The 25,995-nt window shown below is 43.6% G+C and overlaps 2 protein-coding genes across 5 annotated transcripts in view; one reads left to right on the top strand and one right to left on the bottom strand.

Annotated features, from left to right (window-relative positions):
- Positions 1 to 1,609, bottom strand: part of Tgt (tRNA-guanine transglycosylase) — a 50,866-nt gene extending 49,257 nt beyond the window's left edge. For all 4 annotated transcript variants that reach the window (XM_055063203.1, XM_050195635.2, XM_055063202.1 and 1 more), the window contains exons 1-3: positions 1,309 to 1,609; positions 1,066 to 1,134; positions 739 to 956 (exon numbers count right to left, since the gene is read on the bottom strand). In XM_055063203.1, coding sequence (XP_054919178.1) covers positions 739 to 956; positions 1,066 to 1,134; positions 1,309 to 1,533 — 512 coding nt within the window. In that variant the 5' untranslated portion in view covers positions 1,534 to 1,609. The remainder of the gene's footprint in view (positions 1 to 738; positions 957 to 1,065; positions 1,135 to 1,308) is intronic.
- Positions 1,610 to 1,620: 11 nt separating this feature from the next.
- The window catches only part of LOC126547687 (dolichyldiphosphatase 1-like), a 37,546-nt gene continuing 13,171 nt past the window's right edge, over positions 1,621 to 25,995 (top strand). The window contains exons 1-7 of the mRNA XM_050195636.3: positions 1,621 to 1,941; positions 2,619 to 2,719; positions 9,195 to 9,279; positions 9,377 to 9,470; positions 9,563 to 9,661; positions 17,644 to 17,772; positions 19,542 to 19,631. Coding sequence (XP_050051593.2) covers positions 1,758 to 1,941; positions 2,619 to 2,719; positions 9,195 to 9,279; positions 9,377 to 9,470; positions 9,563 to 9,661; positions 17,644 to 17,772; positions 19,542 to 19,631 — 782 coding nt within the window. The 5' untranslated portion in view covers positions 1,621 to 1,757. The remainder of the gene's footprint in view (positions 1,942 to 2,618; positions 2,720 to 9,194; positions 9,280 to 9,376; positions 9,471 to 9,562; positions 9,662 to 17,643; positions 17,773 to 19,541; positions 19,632 to 25,995) is intronic.

Below are 25,995 nucleotides of genomic sequence, written 5' to 3' on the forward strand. Positions count from 1 at the left end.
AAGGGAAAAGCTGCAAAATAAGTAAACTTTTACATTCAGTGGTGTGTTTTGTCTTATTTAACTGCTGTTAATAAGGTGTTTTTCTCTTCTCCAGCTTAAGCTAACACGGATGAAAATGCAGGGTTCTTTTCAGAAGCGCTCTCACTTATGTGTGCTTGGCCTCCATGCTTTCCCTTCATAGCCACAGAAAGTTGTCCGTGAGTATAGTCACAGCTAGGTGGCATGAACTGCTGCCTGATTTAAAGCATTCAGCCTTATCCATCCATACATCTAATAGAGTCACTGCTTGGGAGCCTATACAGTAACTCTATTGCATAAGAAGCAAAAAGAATTTTTTTTTTTCCTCTGCGTTCATTTCTAGCAAAGATGTCACTTACACACTACAGCAAAAGCCCTGCACAGCTGCACAGAGGGAATAACTGCCACCACGCAGCCTGTGACCCACGTCGCAGTGAATGTTTTTTTTTACACATGCCAACACATACATTGCAAGAAAATCTAAAAGCTAGTTTTTGTCACAATGACACGGTGATGTAAATCTAATGGCACAGAATCTTGAAGCTGACATTTACAAATTCTCTTTGTACAAGTTATAATGTTCATACAAATTTGAATTATAATTTATAATTACATATATTTATTACTACTGTAGCTTAACTTACATCTATGACACTCATTCATTGAGAAAATTCCAACCAGCATGCAATATTGCGGTAACTGTAGAAAGTGACAAGATACCTGTGCATGGCTTCTTCAACCCGCGGTCCAGAGATCGTACTGCTGACGACGTCGTCCAGCTGCATCATAATGTCGGCGTGAATTGTATTCTGTATTTCGGTCGATTTTTCTGGGCTGAGCATGATCTCACGCTGGTCGTACGGGGACACAAACCTTACGCCTTCTTCCGTAACTTCGCTCAGTTTGACAAGAGAGACCATTTGAAAACCGCCGCTATCCTAAAACGTAAAACGGGCTGGTGAGTGGTACGTCAAGGCCGCAAAACTACTTATGGGTGCTCAGTCACTAAAGAGTATTGACAAGTATTAACCAGAACATGGAACTTACAGTCAGCAAACCGTTTTTCCAATTCATGAACTTGTGAAGGCCCCCTGCTTTTTGCAAAATTTCTGTCCCCTGCAGAATGTGCGCACATAATTCCACCGTGAAAACATGTTTAGACGACACAAAATCTACGCTTGGCGCTTATGACAACTAATAAATCTTGGGCTAATTCAGCGCAGTACGATGTATTTCTTGCATACATATAAACGTAATACTTGTAAATTTGCTGCATTGACAGCAACTCACGGGACGCATGCCGAGATGGTAAGTGTTCGCAAGAATCATGTTGCATTTTTGTTCCTCAATTTGTTCAGGCACAAGACCCTTGAGGGTTCCTTGTGTGCCCACCGGCATGAACACTGGTGTTTCAATAACTGCATGTGGAAGAGTTAAAACTGAAGCCCTAGCTTTAGTGACTGGGCATTCGGCGACGATTTCAAACTTGAGCGCATGTTTTATGGGCGTCGCCATATTATAAATAAAATGCAGCCATCAAGGCTTGGCTTGCCTGTGTCGCGGCCGGTTAGGATCCTGTTAAATGGAAGTTAAAATAGTTGTTGCGATTGTTTCGTTGATGCCAACTTATAATTGCGCTTTATTTTATAAAATTATTAGCGTAACAATAACCCATTTTTTGTAGTTTACGTTTGCACAAGCTAAAGGTTTCTTTTCTTCTTTTTTTCTTTTTCGAACGGATGCACGGACGGGTGTGGACGTCGTATGGAGTGGCATTTATGTTTATAACACTGCCTCTGCGGGAAAATCGCCAACACAACATGGCCGCTGGTCGACCAGGGAACGGTCCGGTACCTGGCGATTTGGACAACGAAATTCGATCATGGGTGCCGCTGTCTCTAACCCACGTCGAATACCCTGCAGGTAATTAACGTGGAGAATTTTCCTGAGCGCTTAGTTTTCAGCCTACTACAAAAGAATGTCGAACGTTGTGTTATCGACAGCTCCTGTGACTATTAATCGACGAGTGATCCCACAGATCACATCCGTGACGTTTCTGAGGAAAAGTTTACCGCGCCGTTGATTCTTTATTTGGAAAGTTGTTCGCCGTTTTTATAGTCATTCAATTTATTTTGAGGGCAAAGTATATGCTCCTAAGTAATCGTTTGCTATGTCAATGTCAATGTCTGAGCACTGGCGTCAACTACTTTTCCACGTTGGCGTGGTTCGTGTCTTATGGGAGCACACGAAAGTTAGTAGAGTTTAGCTCTACAGCTGTTAATTTGGTTTGCCAGGTTGAAAGCACCTTAGAAAGCGGTTACGTAATAAATGAAAGACCGTGTGTGAGGTGCGTGCGATAATGTAAACATAAGCAACGATTATGTTTACATTGTCATACTGTGTTCCTATTTCTCGAACTTATAATAACGAAATGTATTTGTTTCTCCAACTTTCCAGTGTTTAACCTCTTAGCTCTTCAACTAACACAAACGCTCCAGATTTCGGTGCTTTATGTTTCGAGAACAGTGGACGAAGTTACAACACTGCAGCGCTTTATGCAAAGTGATGTATGCAGCGTAACCGGTGTTTCCATTTTCTAGGTGACTGGCTGGGGAAGACTTTAGCCTATATTTCCCTGTCACCATTGGTGATCTTGGTGTCATTTGGAACGCTAGTCATTTTTAGAAGAGATTTGCACACGGTAAGTTGGATACATTTGTAGAGCTGTGTATTGCTTCCACGCTGACAAATGTAATACCGGTGTCATACGGCCACTTTCGATTACGATAGAGCCCGATCCGGACCGAACTTCTTGACCGCTATTGCCTCCCTCCCGCAGTTTGTGTAAAGGAACCAATCGCGACCGAAAGTGCGTCGTGTGACACTCGTATAACTCTTTCCTGGCCTTTGATGGATGGATGCAAATTTGCGACAAAGTGTTAAAGCAGTATAGGCAGGTTGCGAACGTAGTTCCCGCGCCTACTAGGGCGCCCCTCGCGGCGGCGAGCGCGGAACCGGCAGGATACGACCGGCCCGCTTTCGTTCGGAAAGCCTGTCTGTGCACTGTTTCGCGCGTAGCTGTTGCCTTTTTTGAGCAATGCCGAAGTTCAACCCGAGCTGTTGCGTAGTGGGCTGCAACAGCGCGTACACCAACTCACGAGGAACAAAGTTTTACAGGTTTCCAAGCCGACCGTATGAAGCAGAACGGCGTCAATACTGGATAGCACTCGTCCGACGGCATAAGCTGTTTTATGTTCCGGCGTTATGCCAAGGGCGTTATAACGCTGAATTCTTTGCTTTTACAGCAATGATGGCAGCAACGGGACTCCTGCCGTCAGTGGCGTAGCTAGGTCGTCTGGCACCCGGGGCCCATAGGTCTTCTGTCACCCCCCCCCCCCCCCCCCCCCCCGAGTTTATTCGAGGAAGGCGAGGATATCAACAATTTCCGTGTCTTCAGACGTATATGAGCCCCCCCCCCCCCCCCCCCCACTGGCCCCGTTGCTACGCCACTGTCTGCAGTGCGTACCAGGATATGCAGCAAACCAAGTAGTTTGTTCCCACACTGTGCCGCAGTAAAGCTGTGGAACTATTTCCCAATCCTCTCCCATTCAAACAGCGCTAGGGCTTGCAGCCGGCTGAGCTGGCGTACACTTCTGCGCCCTGCATATCAACTAAGGGGCAGTTGAGATCACCAAAATTTTTGACAACGTGGTTTATTGGAACCTCCTTTGCACGCACTGAAAAATCGCAACATAAAGGTATCGCACTTCCAGTAACTTGGGCGAAAATATTTTCCCAGCGTAGTCTAACACAACTGGTAAGTTCATCCCCTTTTTTTGTGTTTGGGGAGAGCAACGTTAGAATACCTCTGGTAGGTCTTACGAGTCGTTCGTACGCCCCACGTTCTTGGATGAGATGTTTTGGATTCGTATTTGCCGTCCTGTATGTACAGGGAAACTACCGCGGCGTTCTTGCACTTCCCTGCGGTGCCAGCACGGTAATCGCAGCTCCCCGCTAGGATTTGTCTGCTGTCGCCGATCTTCAAAAATCAATGTCGCCTATAATTTCATGCGTCCACACCGTAGATAACGAAGTAACTTACGCTGAGCTTCGCGCATCTCGCTGGTGCATTATTTTTCGTTTGCGGAATAAACCTAGCAGTCACTTCCGATCAGTGCGAGTTCAACACTTCCCTCACATCGTAGACGTGCCCCACTTCAAATAGACGACTTCCTTTCTCTAAATTCTTTTCACGAAAAAAGCTATGAAGATCTTGTAATTCCCGAAACCCGGTTAAAATTAATATCGGCACGCTCTTTCGCGCCATCGCTACCGTTTGACAGGGCGCCAAACACGCAGCGCGAGCTGCTGACGCCGTGAGTAATCCTACCACATTCGCGCAACTATTCGTCAGATGGCGCTAGGGGTCGTAAAGACAGGGCGCCGCCTAGCACTTGCAACGTGCCCATACTGAATGACGTACTTAGTGCATTTTGTTAGTGTTAGTTGAGTATTAATATAAATAAATGAATATGTCAGCTGGTTCACAATGCTTTGATTCAAATGCGTCTACTTGACTAGCAGTATCAAAAGCATACTGCTTTAGGCCTACAAGATTTCAATTGACAACCAGTCTCCGAAATATTTATTGTTCAGTGTTTGTAACTTATTGTGAGATGAGCAGTAGCCTATATCATTATTTGTTGGTTACTGTGAGTTGCTCAGGTTGGATGTGGTGTGAGGTGAAAGCCATTGCTTTGGTAGGTGCTGCTATTTATGTTGATGCAAAGCTTTTAAACCAAGGGTCAGGTGGCTGCAAGACCATAGAATATCGTATTAGACTCATGTAAGTGCCTCACCCATGTAAAGGCCGCAACCCCAATTTGCCAGCCCAAAATTTGAAGAAAAAGATTTCCATCAGAGAAGCAATCTTGTTCAGTGCCCCAATGCATCGTGCCACATGCATCGGCGAATTTTGGTCGCTGCATACTTTCGTGCTTCCCTACTAAATGGCGAGAGCTGCACGTTGACCTTTGATGTAATGGTACATTCGGGAATCTGGGGTGTGCAGTAGTTGCTGGCTGCGCCGACGCGATTTGGCCAAAAGGTTTGGTTCTGTGCAAGGGCTGCACCTCATCAAAATTGTGAAAAATAAGTGCGGCCCTTATACGAGTCTCTATGGTAAATACTTTCAAACCAAAAGCACACAAAAGCAAGAGGGCACAATGCAAAACCAGGTACAAGGCTACCGCATGCTCCTGTCAGATACGGATAAAAAGCACCAATCCTTTGCTTATGAAATAACAGAAGGTGTACCGATAGAACAGATTTCATCATTTTTCTTGCCGACCAATCGGCAGATTCACACAATGCAGTGGCTTTCTGACTGGAAATGACTATTGTAGTATTGTACTCGTACCTGTGCTTGCCATCTGTGAGCTGTGCGAAACCACCTAGCCTACTAACATGTTTTGATACTACATGGCTCCAATGTGCCTACATCGAGTGAGCCATCTGAGAACTGAAACAGTTTTTGGGCACCATTGCCAACACACTGGACAATTTCTTGCTTGATACCCATCGTGGTGCCTTAGTGGCTATGGTGTTGTGCTGCTAAGCATGAGGTCACGGGCTCTACTTCGATGGGGCGAAGTGCAATATCACTATTGTACCATGCATTCGATGCACATTAAAAAACCCCAGGTGGTCAAAATTAATCTGGAGTTCCTCACTATGGTGTGCCTCATGATCAAATCATAGTTTTTGTATGTAAAACCCTAGAATCTATTTATTTTAATGTCTTGTTGGATATGTGTGTTGGTACATAGCAACCTCCTTCACAAAAGCTTGAATTGTTGTCTAACACAAAGAGCTTATGACTCTTTATACGCAATGCCTTGTGACATCAAATGTATCGGAGAAGTGGTAGAATACCTAGTTATTACTAATGTTACAAAGAAGTTGCTTATGTTATTAATCAATAAGAAAGGATATGTTAATAAGCTGCAGATTTATAGGCCCTGCAGATTTATAGGCCCATTAGCTTGATTTTGGTGTTGTACAAGATATTCAAAAAGCTAATTTGGTATAGAATTAAAGCAATTCATGACTTCAACGAGTCCAGAAAATAGGCTGGCTTTAGAAAGGAATATTTAAATTGATGTACGTCAATCAGGGTATTGAGAACTCTGCAAAATATGATGATGCTCTATATATGGCTTTAATAGATTATGGAAAGATGTTTAATTCTGTAGATATGCCAGTTGTCATGGAAGCATTATGTAGCCCAAGAATAGATTAAGTGTAATTGATTGTTAGAATATCTCGGAAGCTCCTGCAGATATAATAATTCTTCATAAGAAAAGCCAAAGATACTGATAAAGAAGGTTGTAACCCAAGGAGAGACAATGTCTCTTGCTACTTGCTGTATACTTGGAAGAAGTATTCAAAATTTTAGATTGGGACGGTTTTCAGATTAGATTACCCTGCTTAGCAATGCTGGAGATGAGTTACAACAAATATTCTGGAGGAAAACACGGGGAAGGTGGGAGATATAAATTCAAAATGATAAGCAAAACAAGAACAAGGTAAACGCAGGAGCCAACATTTCGAAAAGTGGCCTCGAAAAAGACAAGTCCACTTGTCGAAACGTTGGCTTCCGCTTTTACCTTGTTCTCGTTATGCTCAACAAATAATTTAAGAACTTAACAAGCAAATTGTAAAGGTTGGTTTGAGGATTAGCCCAGTAATTAATCCCTGTAGTTCAAAAGATTAAGGCATTTATTAGACTGGCAAGTGAACATCAGCCTCTTGAAGCTGCGCGATAGTATAGTCAGTAGCAAAAGTTTACGGATAATGCGTGCCAAACTGCTGTTAGGAACGGCCTGCAGAGTTGCCGACATGCTAAGTTTTCTCGGCCAGCTGCAGCTGCGAGCGTGGCGAGCTTCCCCGAAGTGACCATGGAAGCCTTCCCCACCTGTCGCGGCAACTCGTTTTGTGTTGACGACGGTGTGCCGCACAACATCCCCCTCGGCGCCACTATGACTAAACGCGATCGGCGGACCAACTATTGTTAGTGAAATCGCGAACGCCTTTACGGTTCGACTGAAGCAGGGGAATTCCTGGAAGGAGATGCTTTGCAGTGCCTTGTCATGAGCCTTCGAAGACGCTAGACAATGGACAGCCGCCGCGGCCGCTGTACGAGGTCAGCTCGGGGATTAAGAGGTGCCTGCACAGGTCAAGCACCGTGACCACGAGAACCCACTCACCTCGGCCTGGTCAGTGAAAGCTGTGCGAAATTGTATGTAAACCCCCCCCCCCCCCCAAAGGCGGGTCGGCTACAATGACTGTGAACACTCCGAGTTTGTAGCAGGTTGAACGGCCGTTTTTCCCTCAACTAGGGATCTAGGGAGGACAGAGTGTTTATAAGCAGCTGTTGTGCGGCTGCTGAGTGTGCTTTCTCTTGCAGTCATGCTAGACTGATGAACTGCAACATCCTTATGTAGATACTGTGAATAAACCCATATTCCTTGTTCTCGATGAGAAGCAGTCCTTCCCTTCAACAGTGTTCTCAGCATGGATAAGTTGGACGACGGCATGGGCCAGCTACCATCTATTTCATGCCCGACTCCAAACATTACACTGCCTCTTTACACCATATACCAGTTTGACAGCTGTTGTCAAAAGCAGTGCTTGGCTGGAAATGAGTTTTCTTTTTGTTTAGTGGCGAGTCAATTTTCTTGTGCCGCAAGCTGCTTTTCTACTTCCTCTGTCTCGCGTAAAGCGCCAGGACCAGCACTGATATCAGTCCAGCGGTGTATAGCTGATGCCAGTTCCAGTGATGCTGCTGTTGAGATAGGAGAGCAGCTGCTGTGTAGCGTGTTGCGTGAAAAAAAAAAATAAAGAAAAGCCCTGTGCAGAGCAAGAAAATTTGCACGTCGGCAAGCAACAAGAGGACAGGCTGCGGGCCTAGCGCTGCTCTTGACAGTAGCTGATGTACCACAAATGTAGCAGAGAGGTCATTGAGCACGTGCTTGCATAGTCTGTAAACATTTGCTGTTGACTGTACATTTATCTAGGCCAAGTAGCCACGGTGACCTGGTTCATCAGAAGGAAATTTTCAGAAGAATAAAAATCGGTTAAAGAACATATGGCAAGTGCTTCTAAGGCATGACTAACGGCTTATTGATATGCCAGTGGGGTGGAAACTTGGAGGTAACAAAGAAACATGAAGAGAAGTTAAGGACTGTACGATGAGTGACGGAACATAAATTTTAAGAGACAAGAAGATGATGTTATGGATTGGGGCGCAAATGGGCATAGCTGATATTCTAGCTCAGATTGAGAAGTAGACTTGGACAGGTCATGAATACACAGAGCACATAACCAATAGAGTAACTAATTAGAGTAGCAGAATGAAGCCGACACAATGGAAGGAAAATGCAGCCAAGGGCAGTAGAGGGTCTGATGAGATCGGGAAATGTGCAGCCTTAGTATGGTGGAGTTGGCTAATGCAGGGCAGAGAAAATTTGAGATAGTTAGCAGATGCCTGCCTCATGTAGAGGACAGTGGCTGATCATGATGAAGAAACTATTAAAAAAATCTGGACTAAAAACTGGTTGAACACCTTGTGTACTTTAGACAGCATGACATACCATACAACACATACAAGAAATTAAACATGCCATATAATAATAAAAGTATTTATGCATGAACGATACACAAGAGGAAGTACTAGCCCGCATAGCCTCTGTGCTGCTTTGCAACATTAAACATCTTCATGCAAGAGGTGCTGCATAATATTTAAGAGTAAATCTCAACAGCACCTACATTTACGACACTGTGCTATGTAGTTCAAAAGCAGGGAGAGAAACTGTCAACTAATATAGGCATTTAATATAAACAAATGAATTTACTGCGTAATGTGATTGCAAAAGCATGATTAAACATGAGCTGCTATAAAGCATTTTCCACACTGAGAAACATGAAGTGTGTGTTCTGTAAAGAAAAGCTGAAACTGTTATATTGACAATGTTCTCTTGCCATGTATTCCAATCATTTATTGATACCAGTGGCAGTTGTACTTCTGTAAATCATTAGTTAATGGTTCTTGATGCAGTGTACAAATATTATGATAATGGCTGTTTAAAAGAGACTCATGACAATTTTTGTTTCAGATCACATTCCTGTGCGGCACTCTACTCAGTGAGGCCATAAACTTTGTACTTAAGCATGTAATTAAGGAAGCGAGGCCATACAAAGGTAACTTTTTCTCCTGGAAAATGCCTTACTTAAGTGACATAAAAATAAGCTAGCTCTGTAATTGGTGTCACTAATGCTTTGCTTCTAATATGTACAGCTCGTGATAACTTCACTGAGTTCGGTATGCCATCCAGTCATTCTCAGCTCATGTGGTTTGTGGCAACATATCTGGCTTTCTTCGTTATTGTTCGGTGAGCCTGGCTTTCTACTTGTGTGTAGTGAAAGGCGATTACCTGTATCTTTTCCTGCTATATGTTGCTCTGAAAGTATGTCATCCTTGCAGGTTGCACCATGGCAATAGCAGTTGTCCTTGGGAGAACCTTTGGAAGTGTACTGTGATAATCTGCTGGTTCCTGCTGGCAGGAACTGTTTCATACAGCAGGTATGGCTAACAGTCTTTGTAGGAAGTACATCTCCCTAAAGCAATGCAAGCTCAATGGTCCTTTTTTGTGCACTATTATGGTACTTATGCATCACATTTTACTGTAGAAGGTTAAACATCTTGTAAATCTGTTTAGGATAAATCTGAAGGTGTAAGCTTTTCGTAAAAGATAACATGTCCAAATGCTCTCTTTACTCGTGAATTGACCTGATCTCATTTTACCAAAACTTTTCTATTAAGCAGAGCAGTAGGTATGTGAACATTTACGAATTCTTACGGAGGCTAAACATTCATGTGAGAGCATTGATACTAGTGGCCCAGGTCAGCATTGAGACATTCAACGAAAGTTTTTTGATTAATCACATGTTTAATTTCAGTGACACGTGGCAGCACAACACATCCCTATTTAGCAACCTGATACGGGGGCACTGGCATTCTCAGCATTACTCTGGCATCTTCCATGCCCCTTTGTTGTGGTTGCCTCATTCAGAAATGCATGGTCCTATGGTTAATTTCAAATACTTATCTTTAGTGTACTTGCTTGACCAGCACTAAGACCAAAGACAAAACTTACCATATATATCTGTGTAGTAACTGCACCTTATTAAATAATTGTGTGTAAAAAGCTTAGGTGCAGCTACATATTGCACAAATAAAGGTGCAAAAGCCCTTTTTTTTAAGTGAAGACTTTACAGAAAGCTATCCCATCTGTCTTCACAGTATAAAACTATTGTATAGACTCGTTAAGGCTGCACCACGGGGTAAGAGCAGTTTAGGTGAGAGAACGCCCGTGCCCAGCGCCCTGTTATAACATTCTACGTTTGGAGGCAGCCGACAGTTGGCGCGACCAACTTTTCCCCGCTCCGCGAGCGACCGGGCCACACCGGCGCGAGCGCTATATTTTGCGTTGGGCCTGTATTTCCTTGAACTGCGTGGTTAACTGGCCTTAAGATTTCCTCTTCAGGTATTCTACTTTGGGGGTGTAAAGTGTCCTTTATTTACACAAAAACATTTCACCTCTTTTAAACAAAGCGTCGAAATCAGTATACGAGGGCCTAGCGCGACGTGGCGTTGATGGCATGCACATGCATTTAATAAAACATTGTCTTTTATTTCGCATTGCAGGCTTCGTACTAACTCTGCCAGTTATTAGATATTGCCGAACATTACCCTGTGCAAGGAAAAGACCCATACCAATGCCGAAAAGATACACGGGCGCACCGCCTCGGATGTTAGCGTTATATTACGATAACATGAATTATATCCATACTCGCCCCGCAAAGATCATGAAGACGCTTCACTCCATGAAAGTCAAAGCTCTTAGAAATTTATTGAACAATTCTGACAGAAGCACAAGTCCGGAAACAACTGGTTAATGTGGGAGAATAAAGTGAGGGAAAATATGGCACGGCAAAGCAAATTTCAGCGCTCATGCAGTCGCTTCGAACCACGGGCTCACACAACTTTTGAAAATTTTCACAAGTCCTGGCTCTTTTTGTCTTTCTGGCTTTTCAACGGCCTGCAGTATTGACGCATGCGCAAGCACACGTAGTAGTGGATCAGTTTCGCAAGCATGTCTTCTTTGTGAAGACTGCATGGAAATGTAAACTGGAACTTTTCCAGAACGGCATCAATTGTCCTATCGAACGCATGCCTGTCACTCGCATATTTTTCAAACTTCTGCTCACAGTATTTGAAGAGATCAAAAAGATGCATATTCGGGTGCGTCAGCCTGCCTCGTGTTTTTAAATTCACCAGGTCGGCTTCAGGCACGTTTGCGATCCCTTTTGTTCCCTCAAGCGCCTCCTTGCAAATCGTACGGGAGGCCTCATTTGCGAGTTTTCTTGAGACAAAGCCAGTGACGTAGTATACAATGCAGTCTACAACGTCTGCGTCGCAGTCGTTTAACTCAAATATGTCATCACATTCCCAGCTGCCTTCTTCGATCAGCCCATCAAGCTTCTGCTTTAATTCTTGCAGTTTATTTGGCTGCTCCATACCTGAACTTTGATATATCTCCCTTAAATCTGCCAGAGTAACAACGGCAGCCTGACTGTTATCAGGCGCTGCACAGTTTCCAAACTGCGGAGGTTTTAACAAAGAATACATGCTTAGCATGCGGTATAACTGCAAGAATGTGGGAAAGGTCGGATGTTCATTTTGACCTCCCGCCTGTCTGATTATTCCAACAAAGCATTCTAAGGGGTCCTGGTTCATTTTGGCCGTCAACACGTACTTGAATCCGCAGTCTTTTAGAAGGTAGGTAGAAAGTTGTTGGACAGATTTCAGCGTAACGCGCAAACCTTCGGCAGTCGGCTGGGTCAAAAAGAGGTCTTTTGGAATGTCACCGTTTACAACCTGTTGTTCACTTGAGTCGAGCCATTGAGATGCAGTTTGGAGAGTAGTGAAATCTCTGCTTCCTGGTCGAATGCCCTCTGCAGGGTACCGGCGGTTTAGAGCGTCGAACAGGTCGTTCAAAAAAAGTGTAAATTTAGCTGTCGGTTCCGCATCAGCCAACCTTGGCGCACCTCTGCGTGCATAAAACATGATTCCTTTGGCAACAGAATTGCTGAAAAGCTGTGTGGCCAGCTTTACCCTCATCTTCAGCATGTTCGACGGGTTTACGTGGTTGTAAGTAAGCTTGGGGCAGACTCGAAGCGCACCAGTGTTCTTGCTGTCGGCAACAAACACAGCGTCGTAGCACGACCATCTAATAATGTGGCCATCTTTTTTGAGAACTTTCTTGTTGTGCAGACGGTTCCTAATGCACTTAAAGAGATGTGGTGCGTCGGAAAAAACTTATACCTTTCTTGAAGTGTCCGTTGGGTGCTCAAAGCAGTTGACCACTTGTCCGAGTATTCCACTGATGCCGAGCTGTTTCCACATCGCGCGGTTCGTGGAAGCGCCGTCGCACACAACTCCGTCGACAAACAAGCCGGCTTTCTCTAAATTACAATACACTGAATCAAGAGCTGAGCAAGGAGCGTTCCCTTTGTTGACCCTTTCGATGCAAACACAGCCACCGGCTCTAAATAATTTTCTAAAAAGCAAGAACAAGACCGTGATCCGCCAGCTCACTGCTTTGATTTTCTCTCTCCCCATGATCGACGAGACCAGCGTAGGTCATCGTTTTTGAGTTTACAGCCATTTCTTTTCTCACTTGAATTTCATCCATTATCAGCATTCCTCGGCGATGAAAGGGAGTTTTCTTAGAGACTTTCAGCTTCAAGGCTTGGAAGAAGTTTTTATCGAAACCACATTTCAAGCCCACCATGCTGATGTACTTCCTTACAGTACTAACACATGGCAAAATGTCGTTGCTTCGCAAAAAAGAGTACGTAGCAGGGCTGCGTATGTGTAGAAGGAGACACAAGAGAATCCAGTCATCTGTGTATCGCCGGTTTCTTTTTGTTGTGCTCTTGGCTGCTGAAATGCATTCCTCTAACAAAAGCAGCTGCGCTGGTGGCATATCCAGTGCCTGGAGTTTATCTTTGACGTCTTCATCCTGCAATTTTGTTAGCTCTGTCCTGGTGTCCTGTATTTGCTTGATCAAGTTTGTTGTGCTTAATAAGTCGCGCTCGTGACTGCTGGAGCGCTGATTTTGCCCGGTGCAAAGCTTTGAGCTTTTCCTGCTGGGAAGGCTGCACGGAAAGCCTGATGCGTTTCCATGGTCGCTCCTCTTTCGCTCTCGCAGCTTGGCGGTCGGCGTGCAACCTCAAGGTGTCAGCGAGACCACTGTAGTGATGACATATGGCTCCTCCAGGCAATAGTAGTAGGCACTTGTTGTGTCTCCAGCTCTTCTGGGAGTCTACCGAAGCACACTCCGGGTGCACACTCGGGAAGTCCTTTAAACTCGGCTCTCCCCGGCACACGTTAAGGCTATCGATGGTTTTGAGCATGACTTCGATATCAGATGGCGACGTGGCAAACGAATTTACACCAACAGCAGCACAATCAATGGGCCTGCCAAAGACATGCACCTCAACTGTGAGGTCACTCTGCACATGCAAAGTCTTTCTATTGAAAATTACGGAAGAACCGTCCCTTTGCCTGTGTATTACCTGTGCGTCAATAAACACAGAGTCTCTCACCCCTTCAACGTCGGTGCGATGTGCTGCCCATGAATGCTGAGGTACGCAAATGCTGCCCGCTTCGTTGAAGAGTGTTTAAAACGGCGAGGCCTCGCAGGACTTCGCAACGCAGTCGCTTTCATCGGAAGAGGCCACAGGTTGAGTCGTGTCGGCGAGAAGTCTTGATCCAACTACGCTGCTGCTCTGTTGAGAGGCTGAAGAAGAAGCTGCGCGACCAGATAGTCGCTTCGCTGTCTTGCGAGGGCTCTTGATCCGCTTTGAAAGGTAGCTCGGCGCTCCTTCGAATATAGATGGAATGGCATCTTTTGTAAGGCCCGCTCTTCTCTTGCCGGACATTAACACGTGGCCATCAACTTTCGCTGACCACGTCTTCAAGATGAAGTGGGGAGCAAAATGCCTTTCGCAAACACGATCTGTTCTTTGTAGTACACGGTCCATGCGAGGTATTGTTCGCCGCCACGCTTCGAGCCTTGCGTCATCCTGGGGTGGCTTGAAAAGTGAATACTTCTCCTTACACGATTTCTAGCCGCTTCTACAAAATGGCACGAAGCACTTTACCATCGCACAGCCACATAGAATAAGTCGATCCGAGAGTTATATTTGACTAAACGCGCGCGCGAAAGCAGGGACAAGCCGAAGCAGACAAAAACAATTGAATGGCGCGAAGGCGAAAGTGGGAGACCCGGGAAACAGTCAGTAGTGCCCTCTGTTGACCTCCGTGTAAGCAGAATGCTCCGACCTCCTTTCTGCGTAGCGGTGCGCCCGCGCCGTTCCCTCACCTAACCTACTCTTACACCGTGGGCTGCACTGGATAACACCAACACGTACAACACAACACGTACAACACTCATTGACATACAGTTAAATCTATATAAAGAACTTCAATAGAATGAAATTCTCTATATATTTAACTTATAACTTCTTGTCCATAGAACTCCATTTATTTTGAACCTTTGTATATCGAAGAATGTTTATACACAATTTCAGTATAGCGCAATTTCACTGCTGCACGAAGGAATATCAAGACAATATGTAAATGGAAACAACCGTGGACGCAGATCGTGAAATAGTGAACTAGACGCACCTCTCGCATTGCATGCCGTGTGACAGAGAGCGGCCAGCCGCCGAAGCGGACAAGCAGCAGCATAGAAACATTACCCCCTCACCGTCATCTTCCATATAAATTCCAAGTGCAATCGCCGTATGCTGTGGTTGTGAAGAAAAGCATGTGAGGGTGAGCCGGAAAGGATGGCCGCTTGATGCGCACTGTTTTGCTGCGTGACCGTGTAGGTGGGGGTGGGGGGGGTGTAGGCTTCGCTTTGGACCAACGATGTGAAGATATCATTGACCCCACACAAAACCGTATCTTTGGTGGCCGACTATCAAATTCAACCAAATTAATTTTCTTTTCTTGTTGAAGTTCTTTTTTGTTTATTGCCCAGTAATATGGAAAATTTTTCAGCGCCTTCGGTGAGAGCTAAGAAAACTCCGCCTGCAACTGTATTTATTTGTGCAAGAAAGTAAAATTTCAATTAAAATTTTATTATAATGAAGAAAAGTGCCCATTTTAGTGACTTTGTTATATGGATATTTAACTATATAATAATATGGCTACAGCTTGGTATGCTGAGTTCATGGCTTTGTTAGCGGTTGCTAAGTTGTCCCAAGATTAGGTGTGCAACGAATATATGGTTTAAAGTCTAAAAAGAATGTTTTTGCAACTTTTCAATCAAGGTTGAGGATGTGTGGCTAATTCATGGGCCAATATTACATTGTTAATATCACTCATCACTGGCTGGCCATAAATTATTGATCAGTCAAGTGCACTGCAGTTAAGAGGATGTAGCTAGCATTATGTTCTTAGGTACGCTCAAACCGTTGTCATTGTGTCCGTAAGATGCTTTGGGGGATTGTAGCACACCACCCATGTACTACTGGTCCTCTGAGGTATGTATAATATGATAGAAGTTCAACTGTGCTCTCTTTTTATGGTGCATGTGCCTGTGGCTATGTTCGAGCAGTGCTTTGCCTTCCTGTCACAGCAGTGCCAGCATACACATTTCTGTACATCAAGAACTGCAGGCAATTCTCCCATCTCACTATATGAGTTTTGTATTGTAAGATTTTACTGTTTTGCCAGCTCTGTTTATTAATAGTGCGAGACCTAATTTCAACAGCAGAGGTGAACCTTTTATGTTGTTAGTTCTTTGAAATTCAGTGGTCTGCTTTCTGGGGCAAAGGAAACAAATTTTGTGGTCAGTTAGTGGAGCTGCTGCAGGCTGCATAAGTAATATTTGGTTGATCATGGACGCCTATTATATGGCCTGTATGATATTGGTTGGATATACACTTGTGTGCAAAAGCCAGGCTGCTGCCTGTCAGAGAGAGCTCTATTTTCTCGAGAACTTGTAAACCTGGTCTGGCCATTTGTGTTTGGCCAGACCTGGCCAATAGTTAGAAACAGGACAACTTAAGAAACTAAGAATGAAAATTGTGGTGCGAGTTTCTGCATGCTCACAGTTAAAGGAATGGAAAAAGGGGAGCCATTTCTCATTTTGCATGTGAGTGTACATGCTCAGTACTCTCAAAGGAGGTTGAGTCCAGCATGAACAGAGGTCTGGCAGGGGAGGTCTCTCACTAATGAAGGGCAATTTTGAAGCACTGTGCATGGGCCCTTTAATTTATAATCAAACTTTAAATATTTCATATCTTTTCTGGTTGTAGCAGCACCCTTCTGCACAGTTTTTTTCTTGCCACTGCTGATTCTACGTAGAATTTGTCTATGATCATCATCTTGAGCGATCTCATTTGCTCCTGGCATGACATTATTTAAAATATTCCTGACAACAGTGCACAAATATTTTATTTATTAGTATGTTTATGCATAGTAATTTGTTTGCCTGAAAAAAAAAAAGATTTTTCAGAGCAATAAAGCACTTCCAGGTGAGGATTGTACTGCAGCTTGTGTGTGTACATGCATGAATTTGTTCATGTGCTTCTGTGTGTGCAGAAAGAAACGTCTGGTTTTGTGGTGCCGCAGAAAAAGGCATTTATTCAGAACAGCTGTGCTCTGTAGGAATTCTGCTGGGTGACAAAGAGATGAGAGTTAGGAAGACAGCAACAAAGGCCTAGTATAATGTAGTGATGCATGCCCGTGAGGCGCAGAGGGTATTATCTCACATTCTCATTCTTCAGGAAAGGTTAGCTGCAGGGATGTCATCATCTGGCATGAGGTTGATGAGATGCTGTACTTTTTATAGCCGCCTTGAGGATCCTGATAAGCCAGTGCTCATTCCCCTGTGCAATCATTATGCACAGAAAGTGCAACACGGTGAGTGCAGGCTGGATAAGATGCGACAGGCTGCACATAATCTTCATGTTGAGGCTGAACCACTTTTGTAAGAAAAAGGACGTATCGGAATTAAGTGGTAGTTGTAAGCGATAAAACACGCATTCAAACTGGCTGGAAGTAGAGAGCGCTGGTCTTGCTGGAGAATGCAGTTCTTGCATCCACAACCATGTGGAGTACGAGTGGAGGGGAAAGGCTGTGGCTTGAGAGGAGGGTAATTTTTAACCACAGGCATTTTCTTAATATTGTGAACTGTGATAAGATTCCTGTGAGAACACTTTGTGTAAGTGATACTAGTATTATCCATGTCTGAATCATTCCCTTAAGTATGACTAATTGTTTCAGTGACAATTTAATGAATCAAATTGTGTAAAAGGTCGGCCATATAAAAGATGTTGGACCAGTAGGCAAAAGCGTCAACAAACTGCATTCCTTTGTGACTTGCTTTTCACTCGTGTTGCACACCATATTGGTTTGTTAGGCTGAGATCTCTGCTTTATGTGATGATGGCGTGACACCGGTTTTATTTATTTTGTCCACAGAGTGTACCTGGAATACCACACATGGGCACAGGTGTGCTGGGGAGCTTTGATAGGCTCTGTGCTTGCCTGCCTCTGGTTCTGCATAACCCAGTTCATACTCACACCGCTCTACCCTCGAATTGTTTCCTGGTGAGCACCTTGCATATGTTTGTGCCTTTGGCCCATTGGTTGAAAGTGTGTGTTAATGTGTATTATTGTACTTGTCTTGTGTAAGGTGTAACCTATTTCTGGTTTTCTTTTCTTTTTTTCTTCCCTACTGTATAACTGGTGTATCAGGAGAGTTTTGTCTTTTCAGAAAGCTTTTTGCTTTTGAAATATGTGCCTTTTTGCTCATTTGTATACATCATGAAGATGATGTGGTATATGCAGCCACATGGTTTGGCCTGATTTGTTGTCAAAACCTGGACACGCTCACTGTTCTTATGCAGAAGGCACAGCATCCTATTTCTCAGCATTATATTATTACTTGCCAGCGATCACTGGATTTAACGTGCCTGTCAGTGGGCTTCACCTCACTTGCACTTTGCATGTACAGTCAAACCTCGATATAACGAACACGCATATAACGAATTATTGAATGTATCGAACTCTTCCGAAATATTTTTGTCAAACACATGTATTTTTAACTTCCTATAGCAAACGCGGTTTAGCATAAAACGGATATAACGAACTTCGCGACGCCAAGCCCTACCTCACTTTAATAGCAGGCGGCAGGCTTCGTTGCACTACAAGTGTGTTGTGCGGCGTAGCAAACGTTCAGGACTACCTCACAGGCGCTGACAGCGCCACAGATTCCACGTCGTCATCGAGAGTTAACAGCCAAAGAAATCGTCCGCATCTCACAACCGCTGACAGCGCCGCTTCAGCAGCGGCGGCAGCGGCGTGATCGAATGTTGCTTTTGCGTTTTAGTGTTAGCAGTGGCGTGGCCGTCGTAGCGTTGTGTGGAGGCTCTTTCGGTGGTCGTGTCGAGTGCGGTGCGCGGGTGTGCGTAGTGCTGTCATCAAGGCACAAGCACACGAGACCATGCGGACAAGTGCACAGCGTCTTCGGCCCCCTGCATTCAGCGACTTGGAGAAGGCGCTCTACAAATGGCCGCGATAACGCAGTTCTTTGTGCGTAAATAAATGAACGTGACCCAAGTAAGCATCGTTCGAGTTGCTGTGCCTTCTCTGATTGAATTTTGCTCCTCTTGCATGTATTTTTTACGAAATTTTATATTACGAATTATGGATATAGCGAACTAATTTCCGACTTTTTAACTGTTCGTTATAACGAGGTTTCACTGTATCTGTTGCACTTGGAAAACAATATACTTTGTACACTTGTACCATTTCAGAAAAGATACTCTTTTTCATTACTTGTGAACCTATCTTGAAATCGTTGATGACTAGTAATTTAACATCATTGTGGAATTGTAGTTAAAGGGAATTGTTTGAGTAGAGCAATGGAATGGTGCAAGCAGCAATTTCCATACAAAGTGAAATGCCTTATTGCAGTGACTGTCCAATGTATCTTCTCACAACTTAGCAGCAGTAGCATGCTTACTGTAGTTTATAGGCATTTGACCAAAGGAAAGAAGACACACTAAAAAAGCACTAAACATGTTTGTGCATGAGGCCAAGGTTTTTATATGAAAGGTGACTAGTCAGGGCAAATGTATTGACTTCCTGTTATTACACTGCTAAGATGTTGATCCTGTCCTTTTATTGCTACCTTATTGTATTTGAATATTATTCGGACCAGATGCACTAAAGCAGCTACTGTGAAGCATCTGCTCATGCTGTGGCTGAAAAAAAAAATGCCAGTGACTTTTTTTTTTTTGCTATGGCTATGTTTGGTGAACTATCGAAGTGCTGTGATGATCAGATGCATAAACTGTGTTATCTTGACATGCTAGGTACCTCAGTGAATTGCTCATGCTGAGAGACACCACTCTGATTCCTAATGTGATGTGGTTCGAATACACCTCCTACAGAGCAGAGTCAAGGTATGTTCTTTTTTATTCTGCCTCAAGTGTAGTGTTGCTGCATGTTGCTACTATAGTGAGAAGTGAGTGAGGATACAGCATTACTGTTGCAAAAAAAATATGGGGGGAGGGTAGGGGAATCGTAAGTGATAAAACGGTATGAACAGTACTATTCTGAGATGGGTAGGGCAAATATTGAAGCATTTTCATAAGATCTAACTTGAAGAAATGATGCATTGCGTAAGCATGATACCGCTTACTGTTGCACATCTCATTACTGTGAATCTCACATTAATTTTCCAGATTAATAATCTGTCCCAACCAAATGCCCATTGTTTTAGTGTAAAAATACTATTTCGGTAGTGCAAGTTTCAAGACACTGAATATTTCAGAACAATGAGTGTAATGTTTCCTTTTTCTTAGTGGCACCTGAATACTAGGAATTTGTAACACGAAATATTGGGAATATCTGTTAATTGCAGAAGACTGATATAAACAGGCTTACCAGTATCTTGCTAAAACTTCTGTGATGACTACGATTACAAATCTGTGCCTGCCTTATCACAACTATCACCATCACCTATGTTTTAAGTTGCCTAAGATGGTCTCCCCACCCCTGCTTCATCCAGTATGGCGACAAGTGTTTGCCAAGATTAATGCCACATTTTTTGCCCTCTTCTCAATGGTGCATGCCAAGCATGCAGCTGTGAGAGGACTTTCTTGTAAATACATGTTTTGTGTAGGAGATAACTGTGTAGAGGCCCTCTTCAATGGCCAAGCACTTGTCAATTTACTGTTGAAATGAGTGGTTCTCTTGTTAGTTGATATCTTGGTGGGAAATCTTGCCATGTCTCCCATGGTAATTTTGTACCGAATTTGCCGTGAATAAACCAGAGAAAGAAAGAAAGGAAGAAATTTTTGCCCCAAAACCATTCTAACTCATTTGCAGCTTGGTGTGTTGTGAATATTTTGGAAAAGAAACCATTTTTCCTTTCACCTATTTTATTTAGTCCTTTTAAGTTACTCTTGCCCTCTGTGAAATCTGGGCTGACTAGGTTGATGTGATGGGTGACCATCAGTTGTATAGAATACAAATAGAATTTACCCTGGCTTAATCCAAAGTTTTTTCGACATGAATAAGAACTTATTCCTCTTAAGTGAAAGTGAAATTTTCATTTTTCTTTTATTGCGATAGAAATTATATGGACATTCCAAGTACACCCTTCGTCATCGTTGTAATATTCCATATAAAGTCCAGGTGCAATAACACCATGGTCTCGCGCTGTATGCTGTAGGTGTGAGTGAAAGCATGGGAGGGTGAGCCAAGGATGGTGGCTTGATCTTGCGCCCACAAGGGAGGAAGGTGGGGAGGAAGCAAGCCATCTTCCACCGCGGACGCAAGGCACTAAGGGTGCGGGAGTCCTACTTCAGTGGTGGCTGTGTATGGCACGGTTGAAAGTGAATCTGTGATGGGTAGAGTCAGCCACGTGGGTCCTATCTTGAAAGCGATCTGCTATTAGCCCAGAGTCTAGGTGCGCCGAGGGCTCATAGCTTCGTGTGCGCTGTGTTCTCACCGCTTAGTTAGCGTTGAAGCGAGAGGCAGCACAAAGGCCAATTCTCTCGCTGTTGCAGCCACTCTTCGCTGCTTCTGCCACTCACGCTGGCGTTTTGACAGCTCACTGAGCGAGATGAGTTTTATGTTTGCCTGTGTGCGCGTGACACCATGCTTGCTAATTTAGTTAGTAAGCAAATGTTATTGAATTTATGCAGCTGATGAAACTACTATCCTTACTTCGTATGGCTGTCTACTAATTTGCTATTGCAATCGATGCTTTGCTCTTCAGGCAAAACAGCACCTTTTTGCCAGTAAAAGTAAATTTTTTGCTGCTTGCTAAATTTTTATATCTTTGAATATTTATTACCTGTCTGCTTATTTTGCTTAGATAGCAATAATTGTATTGTCTACACGGTAAATTTCTCAAAAGAGTAACTTTTAAAACCTAATTCGGGATATTTAAGCCCAAGTACAAAAACTTGCAAGAAAAGAAAGTAGACCTTTGATGGATGAGAAGTTTAAAACCTTGCAACAGATTGCATATTCATTGATTTCTCCAAGGCATTCGATAGCGTAGCTTAAGTGCGGAAGCTAAAGTGCTATTTTTTCACATAGGTCCTTTTACTTTTTCTTGGATTAGAAACTTTCTGTGTTTTTGTAAGCAGTTTCCTGTCATTAATAACATTTCTTCCCCTCTCACCGAAGTGACGTTTAGTGTTCCCCAAGAAAGTGATATTAGCCCTTTGTTGTTCTTAATTTTTATAAATGACTTTCCTTCTGAAATTGCGTTGTTTATTTGCATTTTTGCTGATGATTGCATTATCCAGGGGTTGCCAAACTTTCTAGCCTCGGAGCACGGAGCAAGAATTATTTTAGGAGGGGAATCTGCAACGGTGCGCCCGGGCGGCATGATAGCATCACGGTTTGGCAAGGAGGAAATGCAGTTTTCGTCGCCACACAACAGATAACGCGTCAGGCAGGTTCCCATGGTTTACATGCTCTTCTATGGGCGTGATGCACAATAATTGTGATATGTAGTCCCATATTTTGTAAATTTTCCCAGATTTCAATCAAGAATGTTAAGAAACAAATGCGATGGACATTTTAGCAGCAGTGATTGCTTAGTACTGCTCAAATTACATGCCATGAAACGAGACGCCACATAGTATCCCCGAGCAGATGACGTTTGCTGGTCCCACGAATTCCCTCGCTCGCATGTGTGCGTGCATGCGTGCATAGGTGACCTGGGGAGACAAAGCTCGGCTTAGGATGCGATGTGCTCCGACGAGCAAGCTGTCTTAGTTTTCTTCACGGTTTGTATGCTTTTTGTCTCTTGTTCTCATGGGTGTCTGCATTGCACCAGCAGCACTGGTTTCAAAGACATGCACGCACACTTTTCCTGTTGCTGCAAAGGTGAGCACTTTCCATCTGTGCCATTTGAGGACGGGGCGAAAATTTACCGTGAACTGCAGCAGTGGCTGCGCATCCTGTAAGGAAAAGGTAAATACCTTCAATTTTCCTAGTGACTCGCGACCATTGCAAGTGCAGGTTCGGGTAACCCCAAGGAAAGGTAGAGAGCTTCTGACTGTTTGTGAGAAGCACTTCTCGGAGAGCGACATTGGAGGAAGGTGGTATTTTGGCGAACTAGTGGGTTCAACTTCAAGACAAGCCGAAACGGCCTGTTTTGTTGCCAGACACTGTGCCATCAATGTTTCCGGATTGTCCCTCCTGATTGTCTTCCATTCACAAAACAAAGCCAACTAATGCGACATGAAGGAGGCTTCGGTGGGTCAACATACAAAGATGCACGCTGCTTGCGACAGTGAGCAAGATGAGATGGGCTGTCTTGTCGCCTCCCACACTTGCCACGAGTCTACGGACTATTGTTTGTACCATTGCTTCGACATTTGGGGACGTTTGCGCTAGTATCAGAAACGAGCACATCCATTTATATGTTTAAGTGGCTAGTGGCAAATAGTTCTGGAGGTGAATGCCCCTCACACCTCCTTCTGTTTTCCACACGCAAACTTGAACGACAGAGGGTACGTTGGCGCCATGCCCTCCGCCGCGATTTTAATGGGACGCCGTAGTGAACGATGTTTTGCCTCCTGAAAAATTCTCGCTCCGTGCCTTGGGGAATCCCACCTGCCTTCCCAGAGAACTGCGGAACCCCCCTTATTTCTTTTTCCCACCAATGTACTTATCCTTGGCCTCGCGATGATTGTTGCAATGAATCAGTCGAGTGACTTAAAAATGAGAACATAGTAAGTGCACAAATTATTTAATCATTTATGCAAGTTAATCCACCCAAGTGGGGATGGGGTTGGATTCATTTTGGCTGCTGTTGGAACCATAAAATTCCGTTTGCGGGACCCCTGGGTTCCACGGAACTTGCATACATACAAAAAATATAACCAAATGACTTTTACTTGAAAGCGATCAATCTCTGAGTATTTTCTTGGGGGTAGTCCTGCCCAAACCACTTTATCTTACAAGTACTTAGTAATGGGGTGTTCAGTCCACACCCAACCTTTCTTGGTCTACTCATACTGACAAGATAATAGCTGATGCATCCCATATGCTAGGTTACCTAAAGTGTAACCCTTACGATGCTTGCTTTTCCATGCTCAAACTTGCCTACAAACATTGGTACATACTAAACTCAAATATGCATCAGTCATCTAGTCACCTGAACAAGTTTGTCTTTTCCGCTGTTTGGAATCAATCCAAAACTACGCTGCACGCTTCATTGTCAATGATTACAGCAGACATTCCAGTGGGACGAGCATCAAGCAGTCACTCTCACCTCCTTTGGAGTCTCATAGAAACATTTTGCTTCTTTGTCTTCTGCACAAAATTATCTACAGCAAACATCTCTCTTCATTGCCACTCTTTAGACTACATAGCATTTCCTGCCGTTTTCACCATAATCTGTTTTCAGCTTCTCTACGGTCACACTAATGCGTTTAACACATCTGCATTGCCACATGCCATAGTGTTGGAATACTAATCTTCCTGAATATATAGCGAACATTCAAGATGCTGCAATCTTTAGGAAACTGCTGGATACGCTGATTCTCTAGCATTAGATACATATTTTTGGCTAGACGTTGCTGTTAATGTAGATTCAGCGGCTGCATCATGCTTAAAATTGTATAATGTTACATTACCTGTGTAGATTTTTACCTATTTCCTTACAAACCAAAAGCTTCTTGCTTTCTACTATATGTAGTTTTGACTGCTGCTTGTAAAAACTATAGTGTAACCCCCCCCGCACCTAATATTCCGGGGTCGGATCCTGTGAAGCACCTGTACAAATAAATAGACTACGCTTGCGTGCAGGGAGCATTTGTTTTTTTTTCTTTATTGTTTGTTTCACGGATTCTCTCCGTGTAGGGGGCAGAGGTAAAGGCAAAAAGCCTGACAGAGCCTCTGCGCCCCTACAGTTCAAGGCAGCATGACATATCATTCACATACATATTTGTCGAACCTATCTTTAACACACAGCACACAGCAACGAAAAATTCAATTATTCAGAACACATGTCTCCAAAGCATTACTTTTGCTTCAACGGGATAGATTTCGAAAAAGCAGAAGATACATATGCAATAAGTATTATATAACAATAAAATTGGCTTACACCAGAAGTCAACAAAGAAAAAAAAACATAGAATCACTTGCTCGAAAATTTGGAGGTTTTGGAGTGCCTCCCGTGCAAGCTTCAATTCTGTATTGATCAATTTCCCTTGATTTTAGTTAGTAGATATGTGTTCAGAGCCAAAATCAGGAGATAACAATAACTATAAACATTCGCTTTGTGGTGCAGACGCACCTTCAAGCTTTTCAGTGCCTAAGATAAGCAAGTGTACTGTTCACAAGTGACTTGATTAGGAAGATTGCTTCATTAGAAGTGTCAACACATTTGCGAAGTTAAAATCTCTGCTAAAATCTCATCTATTTGGGAAGAAGTTGAGTCACGAACAAGGCTACCGTGTGGGGGCCAAAGTGTTGGAGTTTTTAATAACCTTGAGTCCTAGTAGACATCTGTACTGTATCATCATGTGCCTTCCCGACCAGGCAAGATTTCATCATACAGGTTACGTTGTTGTAAAAGTCATGCACCGCACAGCTTACTATAGAAACAGGACAGAATCATTCCTTTGTTATACAGGTCATTTTGTTGTAAAGGCATTCATTGTAGAGGTGCTCACCTGCAGTCTGCTTCAGCAACCTCTGTTAAGCGTATGGGCCAACCCATAACCAATGAACTCTACTGATTGTGAATGTCCTTATATGGGGTCCAAAACATATATAACCTTGGACTGCATCTGTCTTGTTTCACCATCAATCGGTTTAACTTAAATTTTACTTCACAGGACTTGCACATGCTCATTATTTTTGCTCTTGTGGATCATTCAACATTATTGAGTATGGTTGTTCACTTGCTTGGCCCTTGAAACATGGTTTGCTGTGGCTTACAGTAATTGATTGCTTTTGGATTTATTTCGACAAACTGCCTATTATCACCTGTCACATAACATCTATAGCTATAGTAACAATAAGCTGAAACTGACAGGCAATGAAGTTAAGGAAAGCATAGGGTAAATTAATTGTTTTTAATTGCACACCTCTGCATGTGTACAATGCTCTCCTAATTGAGCTATGGCAGTTGCTGTCCCCCATCCATTTCCTTGGGTACCTTTGTGTAAACCTAGCCCTTGTAGTGTTAGCCACTGCCTCTTATTGCCACAGTGGTAATCGTGGTTCCTGTCAACTGCAGGCGTCACATAGTATGTAAACTTAGGAGCAGGAAACTGGCTTCACGTAGAG

This window comes from Dermacentor andersoni, chromosome 1 (genome assembly GCF_023375885.2).
Source record: "Dermacentor andersoni chromosome 1, qqDerAnde1_hic_scaffold, whole genome shotgun sequence".
Classification (NCBI taxonomy): domain Eukaryota; kingdom Metazoa; phylum Arthropoda; class Arachnida; order Ixodida; family Ixodidae; genus Dermacentor; species Dermacentor andersoni.